This window comes from Telopea speciosissima, chromosome 1 (genome assembly GCF_018873765.1).
Source record: "Telopea speciosissima isolate NSW1024214 ecotype Mountain lineage chromosome 1, Tspe_v1, whole genome shotgun sequence".
NCBI classification, from domain to species: domain Eukaryota; kingdom Viridiplantae; phylum Streptophyta; class Magnoliopsida; order Proteales; family Proteaceae; genus Telopea; species Telopea speciosissima.
This window is the reverse complement of record NC_057916.1, coordinates 10,912,626-10,925,458: the sequence shown is the minus strand read 5'-3', so window position 1 is coordinate 10,925,458 and position 12,833 is coordinate 10,912,626. Positions and strand designations below refer to the sequence as shown.

The 12,833-nt window shown below is 39.0% G+C and overlaps 1 protein-coding gene across 3 annotated transcripts in view; it reads right to left on the bottom strand.

The window, feature by feature from the left end:
- Nucleotides 1–12,833, bottom strand: part of LOC122643045 (importin subunit alpha-9) — a 30,806-nt gene extending 17,973 nt beyond the window's left edge. For all 3 annotated transcript variants that reach the window (XM_043836692.1, XM_043836685.1, XM_043836677.1), the window contains exons 1-4: nt 12,708–12,833; nt 11,955–12,177; nt 11,292–11,445; nt 5,747–5,849 (exon numbers count right to left, since the gene is read on the bottom strand). In XM_043836692.1, the coding sequence (XP_043692627.1) occupies nt 5,747–5,849; nt 11,292–11,445; nt 11,955–12,177; nt 12,708–12,759 (532 nt within the window). In that variant the 5' untranslated portion in view covers nt 12,760–12,833. The remainder of the gene's footprint in view (nt 1–5,746; nt 5,850–11,291; nt 11,446–11,954; nt 12,178–12,707) is intronic.

Sequence of the window (12,833 nt, the reverse complement as noted above, 5' to 3'; positions counted from 1 at the left end):
TATTCCATGGTTACAGGGGTCTATTATGGATGTTAGTAGTGTGGGGAGAAAGTGTAATAAAACATCTACTGATTGGGGGTTTTCAGGTTACGTCTTTTGTAGAGATATCTTTTTATGCAATTAAGGAAAACTTTATGGTAGAGATTTCCTTGTGTGCAAATGGATAACTTAAAGGGCTACCCTTTAGGATCACACCACTTGGGACAATTTAAACCGTTAGATTGTAATCTCCAAAATAAGCATTATCTTTAAAAGAGAAGGCTTAGGTCAATTTTAAGGACTAATTGTTAGTTCTCAATTGCTAACAATTTTAGAGAGTTGAGAGTTGAAAAGATAAGTTTCCTTCTTCAACCTCAAGCTTTGGCCATTGGAGAGCAAAGCAAGCTTCAGTATTCGTGACCTTGTGCTGCATTCCTTTGGAGGAACACGCCACTTGTGGGTTCTAGGTGACCATTCCATCGCCATCAAGGTTAGTATGATGTTCATGTATTCAATGAGATCTTTGTGCTTAAAATTTTTGAACTTGATTTTGAATTGATTCACTTCCGCCGCCGCTAACAGTCCACTTTGTATTTCGTATATTATTTGATGTGCCCAACAACCAGAATGCATGAAGGTCTCGAAAACAATATATATCAGTTTTATATATTTTATTTACTGACAAATCGCATCACAGGTTGTTCTAAATTTCCTGGGAAAAGCAAAATTTTCCATTTCATGAAGGCATAAACAATATATCTTACACTATTCCCCCATTTACATTGGCTAAATATCATTGAATATCAACCAAACCTGAAACATTGGCATGTGATATGCTATCACTACAATTAGCGATGCAGGTGCACTACCTTGGACCGACCCAAACCGTTTGGGAACCCAGATGGGAATGAACCAAGTCCAGTTTGAGTTTTTGGATCCAGTAGGATTTAAAGAAGTCCAAGATTGCTTTCAAAACAAGTCCAAGATTGCTTAAATCTGATTTATATTGAAGGAGTTATGTACCGGTCAAACTTAATTTGGTGTGCGCGAATGCTGTCAAAATCGCTCTAAATGAAAATATTTTTTTCGACATCAAAACAAAAGAATATTTTACCAACACTAATGCACCGAATCCCTTCAGAACTACGCAGTTAAGCATGCATGGCAGAGAGTAGTACTAAGATGGGTGACCTCATGGGAAGTCCTCGTGTTGCACCCCCCCTTTTTCACTCTTTTTTATTTTGTGAACAAGTTCCTAGTGCACTTGGTAGCTGGTGGTGCTAAAAGCCAATTGCTACCAGGAGGTCGTGGGTTCAAGCCTCCTGGTTCACATCTTCCCTCCCCCTTAACTATCAAAAAAGATAGGGAAAATTTCATGGACACCCCCTATAAGTTTATCGAATATCACAAACACCCCAAAAACTATCAAAATATCAGACGCCCCCTATAGTATGACTTTATTTCGACTTAGTCCACTCCGTTAGGTCTGTGTAGTTAATTCGTTGTTAACTCTTTTATAATTAGAGAGTGGATCTGGATTGATTTAACCTTTGTTGGCTCTTCTATTTGCGATTCGGTCAGAAAGATGGCTTTTTGTGCAACTCTCAATCATATTTGGATGGAGCGTAATATCAAGAAATGGATCTCCAATTCTCGATCTTACCAAAAGATTTGGGATTCCATTTCTTTTGAAAATTATGCAAAGTTATCGCTAGCTCCTCCCTCCCATTGTTTAGACACCCCAAGGAACAGGCTCATTGTTGATTCCTGGGGTCTCTCAAATTTTTCTTTAGTTGCTCCAGCCACCCTTAGCTAAGGCTTTGGCTTCCTATTTTTTTCTTTTTCCCCTTTGGGGCCCCTTGTAATTCTTTTTTTCCCCTTTGGTAATGAATTTATTTATTCATCCAAAAAAAATAATGGCGAAATTACCCTTACCACAGGGTGAACTTAATGTAATTCCAGATGGATGTCAATCCAACTAAAACCAGAACCAGAATCTGCTTGGGTATAATGCAATCGGTTAGGGCAGAATGGAGGATTAGATGAACTGAGGGTTAGGGTTAATGGAGTTAGGGTTTGATGGTACGGATAGGAGAAGAAGGGTTAGGGGATTGGGATGAAAGCTTACTTGTGTTGGATGGATCCTTGGACTGAGAACAGATCTGAGTAACTAATCTTTGAACCTTCACACAATCGGCAAGAACAAACTTGACAAACTTGAATGCACTCAAGGAGAGAAAACAAGTGAACTAGTGAAGGCTATCTCAGCCTCACCTTCATAGCCTATCTCAGGACAGTGGAATGCATTAAAGCAATAATCTTCTTCATTAAATCGTGGGGGGCTCAATGGAGCTCTTTACATTATATAGCCTTCAAGGCTGGACATAAAATAAATCCTAACTATGACTAGGACTCAAAATAGAAATAGGAATGCCAACTAGGACTAGGACTCAAAATAGGAATGCTAACTAGGACTTAGGACTTCTAATTAGGATTCAGATTTGCACTAGGAATCCTAATTAGATTACAACTCAATAAAAATAAAACATAGGACTTCTAATTAGGATTCCTAGTGCAATTAGGATTCAGATTTGCACTAGGAATCCTAATTAGATTACAACTCAATAAAAATAAAACAAATACTAAAAATCCCCACGATTGTTGCTAGTGTAGGGATTCATCCCTACACCTACCCGATGGTTACTTAGGCTGGTGTAGGGAAGAATCCCTACACCTGCGGCTGGTTTTAGACAGCCAGTTTACATCAGAACTTCCCATAATACCCTTAACAGTAAAACCCCAAATACAAACCATTCTCTTCATCATCTTCGTTGGTTTGAAGGCGGAAGAAGCAAGAACAAGGAAGGCATTCCAGTTGGAGAAGCTCGAAGATCTGCCCATTAGAGCTGAAGCTCGGATCTTCCTTTCCAATCTACAGAAGCGCTTCGGTACCGGGGCGGCTTCCGAGCAATGCTTCCACACCTTCCATTTCCCTTTCCACGGCATTCTTCTTGGTGGTTACCAAGGTATCCATTCTTCTTATCATCATTGCTTTAATTCTGATTCATTTCTAAACAACCTTCATGTCTATCACACACGATCTCTTCTCGTTCTGATTGATTGAACAGAAATTGCAACTCGGTTTGCATTTGTAATTAGTTGGATATTCATTTTCTGTTTTCGCTATCGTTCTCTGCAGCTACTTGTTGCCTATTACTGTGCGTTGATGTTTGAGTCCTTCCTATATTGGACCATTATGCATTTCCGTAAAAGAAACTACAGGAGTTGAAAATAAAAAGATGAAACCACTGGTGCTGCTTGTGTCAAGTTATAATGTCAGCTAAAATGAAGAGATGTGTCGGAGACAGATGATGGAGTAATTCTATTTGCACAAACTTTCTTCTCCCAGTTGGCCAGGCAGTCCTTCGGAACCCCATCTAAGACATTGTTTCCGAGATATGATAAATGTATTTATATTTTATAGAAGTCGGTCTCTTAAAATTTCCAGTTCCTAGTGATGTAGAATACTGACTGTTTGTCCTATGCTTACTTCATATTTCGTTCTTTTTTTGTCCCTCCCATCCCCCCCAACCCACCCCACAAAAAAGAAGAATAGGGAAAGAAGTTCAATGGAACCCTAGGTCACTTACATTTTCTTGTTTCACTTTCCGCAGGTGGATGATGATGAGTTGCCGCATGTGATGGTCGCCGAAAATCCAGTTTTTGTTCTTGACCTGGGGTGTTGACTTTTTATCTTTTTGGAAATTGAATTTTTAACTATTTTTATTGGATTCAAATAAGGGGTATTTGCTTATTTATGAATAATATCTTAAGAACATTTACTTAAATGATATTAGACATAAATAAGTGTATATCCGGGTTTGTGGCATAAGTGTCTGTCCTGCTTTCTGGCATAAATAAGTGTCTGTATACCAAGGTTTGCATAAATAAGTGTTTGTATACCAAGGTTTCCCACCGAGATCTCGGCCGAGACATTATATTTCTCCATTTTGCCTTCAATCTCGTCTCGGTTTTCGAAAAAAACTGAAATATTACCGAGATCTCAGCGAGTTCTTGAACTATGACTACCTATATTATAGACCCATTAAAGTGGCCCATTACAAAGAAAACCCATTGTATCAAAGGCCCAACACAAACATAACCCAACCCAAAGCTTATTTCCAATAAAATAAGCCCATTTAGGTGATTTATCTGCATCACGTCAATACTAAGGAGCTTGATAACAGCTGCTGGCCTTCGCTGATAAACTGACCTTGCTCCATGAAAATACATTATTTTGTACATTCTGTATAGTTTTGCCTCTTTTATTTTTAGTACATGATTTTACTCTATTAAGGAAATATACTTTCTGGGTCCCAATGAGAAAAAAATGAACCACAAGGTCTGGCTTTAGGTTGTTGACTTTTAAAATGTGTGAAGACGTTAGAAGAGTGCAAAAAAAAAATTGACATTTTCTGTAAAAGTTCAGGATGCCACTGTGAAGTGTGAACACATGGATTTTTTTTTTCGGGGGGGGGGGGGTGAATAAAAATTCATTACCAAAGAGAGAAAAATACAAGGAAACCCCCAGAATTCAGGGTGATTAGTCCATGAAGACGTGGATTTTGAATCTGAGTACAGCCACTTTGTGGAGGAAAAAAAATGCCAAAGGTCAAGACCAACCCCAATAGCCCCTCCCAAGGATTCTATCAAAGCAGGACCTGAACTGAGTTGCAGCCTATAGAAAGCTTTAAAAATTAAACTAGAAAAAAATTCTTTAACACCAATATCATTGTTTGCTAATGGAGAAAAGATAATCTCATCAAAGGCGAAGCATTTGTAATATAGTCTTAGATTGGTAGGAGACCAACTAACAACCAATAACCAGGATCTGAACTGAACATGTTCGGTTAGGTCAAAATAGGTGAAAATTGTGAAGTTAGGGTTAGGGTTTGATAGCACCTAGGGTTTGATGGTAAGGTTAGGTTAAGTTGATGTAGGGGAGTCTATCAGTGAAGGTCTTGTTAAGTATTAATGATTGGAAGTGAGCTGGAATAGAATTGCAGCAATTTGGAGTTAGGGTTTTGGGTTTTTGAAAAGGGAATAATGACGGAATCCTATTTGGTGATGAATCTGCATCATTTTGGCAACCTTGCAAATAGCTCATTTGCTTAGAGGACAAACGACCAACACCAGATGGGGCTTTATAATGATTATGCCTATGAATCCATGCATTATAATATACATAGTGAACCCCAAGCTTCTATTTTCATGAGAATGAGGGGTATCCACTCCTTCTAACAGAGTGACAAAAAAATTATTTCCTTGTGGGTAGGAAAATTTTTATCATCCCATTACTAGAAATACTATGTTATTTAATTTTAAATACATCCCCCTATCATCATAAACAGAGCATTGAAAATGTATTAAGCTGTACCATTTAATCTAGGGCCACAGTTTGAATCCACATATTATTTGAGTCTAAAATCTGAACAAAGGGGTCCTATCTAGTCTTTGTTTCACATGATCATTTGTCTCAATAGATACCTTCATTAAATTGAGGGAAATTACATAAATATCCTCCAAGAGTCAATTTTGAATCAAATGAATGATGTATCCCAATGAAAACTTATCTTTCATATTATCACATACAGATCCTAGATATTTGGGATTAAAACTTAAGACCATCTATAGTAATTTGTTAAAATGACAAAGAGACTAAATCATTATGCCAATACAAAGAGACAAACATGCAAGAAACACAAACCTCCAAGATGAGCAACAAGCAAAGGTAATGCAGGCAATAAAGCTTTTGTTTGTTCTGGTTCCCCTGCAGCTATGTTTGTGAGGCACCAGGCTGCCTCAAGCAACTGCAAAATGATAAAGAAAATACAAAAATATCATAATAGCTCCTTTATAATTTTCCTTCATATTTCGTTTCTAATAAATAAACAAAATTGCCTTATTGAAATTATTAAAAAAAAAAAAAAGGAGATGATACCACTAATGGGGATCTTAAAGAAAGGCAAGAAGGCAAGAGTTGAACTTCTAAGCTTAGCATATTGTGTTGCAGGCCAGATTCGTATTTTTCATCATGCACATAGGGTTGCATTTTGCGGTCGGTGCTTTATGTCATTATGAAAAGTTCTAGTATAAAGGGTAAAAAAGTTTTACACAAGTTGGTTAAGCTAGATGTCATGTTCAATCAAGTTTGTTTTTGTGAAACAGTGACAAAAGTAAGAATGGGGTAAATGGCCTTTTAGTGGGCTTAAAATAATTAGTATGCTCCAACCTCTGGGAGACCCAATGAGGGTCCCAGAATAGGAATACGGATGAAACTTAGCGTAAAGCGAAGACTTGACTTTAAAGAATATATATTTCAAAAAAGAACGCAATCAAAAAACAAAAGTCTTATCATTTATGTTGTAATATGGGTGTAATATGGGTATAAGGGTAAATCTGTCCACAGGGGCATTATTGTACTTGTACATGTATGTCACTTATTACAAATAAAGTGGGGCTGTCTCACAGGCAGTCTAATCATTCCTCTAAATTAAACATGGTATCAGAGCTGAGATCCAAGTCGGGATCCCAGCCCTAGCTGCTGCCGACTCTCTCTCTCTTCCTCCCTCGGTTTCCACCTTCCGCCTTTCACCTTCTCTTCTCCGACTTCTCTCAGCACCTCTCTCTTTCTCACCTTCCACAGCTGCTATTGAAGGGTTTATCCTAGGCCACCAAGGTTCATCTCCTCTCCTATTAGGTTCTCAGATCTCTCTTGAATAATGATCTAAGAAACCCCCAGGCTAAAATCGAATTTTTCAGGGTTTTGGAGTTAGATAAACTTTTTCAGGGTTTTGAGGCCTGGATCAACTTTTTCAGGGTTTTGAACCGCTATCGACTTCATAGTTATTAAGGCGTCGCCTTGCGTCCAAGCTCCTTGGTAACCTTGGGCGCCTTGCCTCCATGGTGGTCTCGCCTTGCTTTTTTGCCAGTCTAAAACGCTATGGTCGCTTTCCCGCCTTAATAACTATGATCGACTTCTTGTTAGTCCTTTGTGACGAACATCAATCCCTTCAAGGCTTCATCTCTCCTTCGATTGTTCTCAGCGCATTGCATCAACCAGAGTGGTAACTATGTCAGCTGACTCTACTACATCAACTAGAATTGAAGGATCGAGTCGTGGGACTCATAATGATTTCCTTTCATTCCCTATTAGCTCTGTTCGACTGGATGGGAGCGATTATTTGATGTGGTCTTGCTCCTATTACCTCTCCATTGATTCACGTGGCTATGCGGTTTATTTGACGGGTGAAACTGCAAAACCTACTACTATTGATGCTTCACAAAGGAAGTGGAGTTTTGATAACTCCTTGGTAATGGCCTTTCTCATCAACTCTATGCAACCTCAGATTGCTCGAGGTTATCTCCAATTGGATACTCCAGCCATGATTTGGAAAGCAACTCAAGACACATATTCTTAGGTTGGGAATGATGCCCAGGCTATGAACTACGTAAGAAACTTCATGAAACCAAGCAGAAGGACCAAACTCTTTCTCAATACTATTTTGAGTTGCATAGTCTGTGGCAGGAGCTCGACTCTTATGATACCTTTCAGGTAACCTATACTGTTGATGCTACTACCTTCAAGAAACAGGAAGATAAGTTTCGGGTTTATGATTTTTTGGTTGGGCTGAATGTTGAGTATGATCAGATTCGTGCCCAAGTAGTAAACCGGGACCCTTTCCCTACCATGGAGCAGTCTTATTCATTGATCTAGTTGGAGGACAGCTGCCGCAATGCTAAGTTACAGCATACTACTCAGGACCGATCAGCTTTACTCAATGTGATGTAAGACAAAACGTGAAGAAAAAAGAGGCCAAAACACAGTTCACATCACTGTTCACATGAACAGCGTCACAGCCCCTTAATTTGGCTTGGTGAGATTATTACTAGAAGAACCGTGGAGGCAGTTTTGTCAATGTCTTAAAGTCTTTTAAACTGAACCGATGGAGACAACTTAAAGGGTGGAGACCACAAGCTATGGAGTTCGACTGCACCTATTAAACCATCTAAAGTGGGGTCCATATGATTCAGTTGAAGAGATTTGAAGGCTTTAGAATCACTTAGTATTTAGCAGTTTCTATTTCATGTCATTCCTAATTACTAAATTGTATTAGTTTCTTTTTTCCAAGTAGTTTCTATTTTGTTAAAGCTTGAGATGCAAGCTATGCTTATATTTATATGTAACAGCCCTTAGAGGCCACCCCACAATTTTTGAATTAATGGGGTTACTAGATTGTTTTGTGCAAATTTTCGTTATCCCATTGTGAAGATGAAGGGCAGAAGGCCTGGTTGAAAGAGCCGAAACCTTAGGGCTGCTGAGAGCCTGGCCGGTGAGAGCCGAATCTCCTTATCCCCTTCTCTCTTCTCCAATCGATCCCCTGCTACTGTGTGCTGTGATCTCTGAACCTGCCGCTGACACTGTGAAGACCATCCGAAGGCTGCTGTGATCCTTCCTCACCTCAGAATACTGTTGCTGTTGTTCCAAGTTGCTGCTGCTGCTGCTGGAGATCATCACTCGAAGATTGAAGACGCCTCTCCAACATTGTTGTTGCTGCTGCTGGTTATTCCATCGATTGGAGCTGTTGCTGCACCTCTGCAACCCCTTTGGCTGCAACTTACTAATTCCATAACTCCCCTAATCCTTCACCAACCCTGTTGGGTTTTGAAACACAACATCCCCCTTCCATTCCCTCCACTCGATCTTCTCTTTCACCCCATTCCACAGGCTGAAACCTTCTATTTTCACTAACTTTCTATTTTCATTCCACCCCCATAACTTCATTTCTACCAATCAGAACTTCACCAAACTTGCAGCAGAGCCCTCTCTCCATAGATCCTACAGGACCTACACTCGATCCAAATTAAAGCCCAAACTGGTGGCTAGTTTGGCCTGCAGAGAATTAGTTTCTATTTTGGGAGTTGCTGTCATATCTTCAGCTCAACCACCAGAATCAATTGAAACTTTCAGCAGTGTTTCTACACTATACAAGCATCATTCGATCCAAAGCTGGGAGAATTCTATTGGCTGGTTTGCTTAGAATGGCTTACTTTTTAATTTCAGCCTTTCTTTCTAATTCTGTCCTTTGTTAATATTTTGGTTTTGTGGGTTATTTGGGACTAGTAATCTAGTCTTACATTACTCTGGGTCCACTCCACCTAAAAGTGATCCCCCTCGATCCAATGATCGTTCCACTGATTATGTCTCTTATGATAGGGAACGGTCAGGTGTGAGTGTGTGACTACTATGGCAAGGAACGTCATACCAAGGACTTCTGCTGGAAGCTGCATGGCTGACCTACCTCCTTCTCACGAGGTCGTGACCATGGTTGATCCTCCCAGGCTGCACATCACACAGAGGCCTTTGAACCTGCTCATGATAGCACCAAACACCAGTTCCTCTCTTTCTCAAGATGAGCTTGCTATGTCTCGGCGTTTGATGACTCAATTGGAGCCTTCCAATGCTCTTGCTTCCTCCTATACACCTACTCTGGTCTCCACTGACTCCCACCTTGCCTACTCAGGTATTCCTTTTGGTGGTCATTGTGCATCGAATGTCTCTCGTCCTTGGATCATTGACTCCGGTGCCACTGATCATATAACTAGCTCTTCTAGCCTCTTTTTTCAGTATTCCCCTTCTTCTGTTTAAGACAAGGTTAGAGTGGCTGATTGTTCCATCTCCTCAGTTTCTGGAAAGGGTTCTATCACTTGTTCTCCCTCTCTATCCTTAGCATATGTTCTACATGTTCCAGATTTTTCTACTAACCTTCTTTGTATCAACCGTCTTACCACTGGACTGAATTGTAAAGTGACTTTTTTCCCTTCTTATTGTGTTTTTCAAGATCTGGTGATGGAGAAAACAATTGGCTGTGGTAAGGTGCATGGTGGTCTTTATTTGCTCGACGATGACACTTCTTTAGTGGGTTAGGCTCATCAGACTGATTCTCCTTGAGCATCTTCTGAGTTACTACTTTGGCATAGGCACTTAGGCCATCCCCCTGTTGGCACTTTGGTTAAAACTTTTCGTAGTTTATTTCAGCACTATAATCCTAGGGATTTCTTTTGTGATGCTTGTATTTTAGCCAAGCAAACTCGTTCAACCTATTCCAATTTGAATAACAGAAGTCCTCCTTTTATGTTAATTCAACCTCATTCCTTCGGGAAAGCCCAATACATTTGAAACACCATTAAAAAAATGGAGCTTGACTCTGAAGGCAAAAATAGAGAAATAGACAACTGGCTGACTCTCCATTCTCTTTATCCCCCCGCCCCCCAAGAAACACATGGGGACACCATCCTGTGTGTCTCCTTTGCAACAAATCACTAGTCAACACTTTTTGGGGGTAATCTCCCACCCTAAAATGCAGCATGTTAGTAGAGTTTGAACCTTCCATACAGCTTTGACAGGGAAAGAGCATATAGGATTGTTATCATCATTTGAATAGCCAATTTACAAAGAATGAGAAACAATGATTTGGAGCTAAAATTATCAATTTGAATAGCACAGTAACTATTTAGCCACATAGATGGAAAACAACCATCATTAGTAATTATTTTAGGATATATCAACCATAGAGAAGGCACTCCATAAAAGAATAATTGGAATTTTCTTATAATAGCATATTAGCCAATAGCGCCACATGTCAAGACTCTTGAAAGGCAAGACCATAAAGGATGGAATTAGGAATGTATGAATTCTCAGGAAGAATAAGGTATTAAGGTTAGAACCAAAAGATGAAAAAAGCATGGGATAAGCAGCCAAGATTGGTTAGTCACTTAGTTGTGGACAACAACATGGAGAGAACCAACGAGAGTAAGTGATAACAAGCTGAAAGGATTAAATGGACAAGCAAAGGTTAAGTAACTGAAATGGAGAGTAAAGGAAGAAGAATGAGTTATTATGATTTAAAGATGTGCCAACAGATACGAGTGGAATGGAAGCACAGTACTCATGTAGCTAACCCCAAGTAGTAAGGACAAGGTTTTGTTGAATTGAATTTAGTAAACCATGAAGCCACATAGATGTCATGACTCACAGACACCATAGAAGGACACTACTGATTATCAACCATAAAGCTCAATAAAAGAAAAATAAGTTATTCCAAATTAATAGGAAAAGTTTTGCATAGTAAGAATGTAAGATTATGTATTGAGATTCCTTTAATCCTTTCCAAAATTTTATACAGTGTGACCATTTCAAATTAAACATGAAACCGGAGTCCATCTACATCATTGAATAAGGTTCTCTAGACCTGTTCATCAGGGGAACCAAATGAAAGGCACTGAAGAAGAATAGGTACTGCTCCAGCTTTAAGGGCTGCTTCAACAGGAGGTATTTCAGACTTTGACAATAAGCGCCTTAAATCACGAAGAGACTCCACCTTCTTCTGCATTGCTCCTTTACCCCTAACAATTTCACAATGATGACAACATGGGTAAATGTTTTAAGTTGAATCCTTCCTTCAGACAATGAAACCAGTATATAATGTAAGTTATACACCATTACCATTAAAAAAAACAACCTACATTGAACTCAAAAGATGACCAATGCAGAGGCTTCAAATACAAAGAACGGAGTTCAAATTACAGATAAGCCAAATCAGAAATACAAGGCTTTAAATCATAATTAGGGGAGAGGGAGAGAGTCATTGAAGGGAAAGATAACCGTAAGACTGGATCCATGCGAGAACTAATATCAGCAGATACAAACAAATATATGATCGCACTTGTATTTATATAGAAGAAAATGAACCTTTTGAACACGAAAAATAAGTGCTTTTGTTTTTGCTTTTTCTTTCTGATGCAGATCCATCACCAAAATAAGCTTGTTTTATATCACAACTAGGAGAACTTATCCAAAAAAAAACAAGACAAAAAACAGGAGAAATAGGCAGATGTTTATGCAAGGGACATACTGGAATTGAACAGCAGATTTTAGTTCTTCTACAGTGCGAGAAGTCTGAGCATCCAAAGCTGTTTGTTCTTCGTCAATCATCATATCTTTGTCCAAGGAGACATCATCAGTATTACCAATAATACCACCTCTACATAGACGCTTTGCGCGTACCAATGCTTCTCTTCTTTCTTTTCCCACTGTAACTGCATGTTGTTTTCTTCGCTCACCCGCAACGTTTCCAACTGCGAACCAAATGCAATTTTGTAATTCATACAATCAAAACAAACAGGCATTTCACATTCTAAACGAGACATACATAAATTAACAACAGAAAATTTTGACATTTTTTAAAATCGAAATTAGCTAAAAGTACGTGATTTTGTGATGAATCTTATAATTATCAAAACCAACAAAGCTGTCTTTCAGTTTATTTGTAAAGCCTTCGCTTCCTTTCGATAGCTTAAAACGAGGTATATAGACAATGAGTCATTGACTAGATTGAATCACACAAACAAGAGAACATCTGATTTAACACTCTCGCTTCCTCTCGAATAACCCTAGCAACTACCACTTCGTTCCATTTCAGTGAACTAGTTTGAGTTAGTTCATGATAATAGTCACCAAAACTGATTTAAGTATTAGAACAATAAATGATCTACGCAAGCTTAGAAACTCTGGGGGGGAAATCGAAACGTTAGTGTCATCCTTTTATGTATGTTTAAGAAAAGCAAATGATACATCAGATACATTAGTTGGTGTAAAGATCACATGCCTGAACACTTGATAGGGTCTCTTTTGTGGAAAGGTAAACCTTCTTCCGCCATTATCGTCGATCGAAGAGCTTCTCAATAACTCACTTGGGAGCTTTCAACTTTCTGATACAGGAGGCAAAACTGCA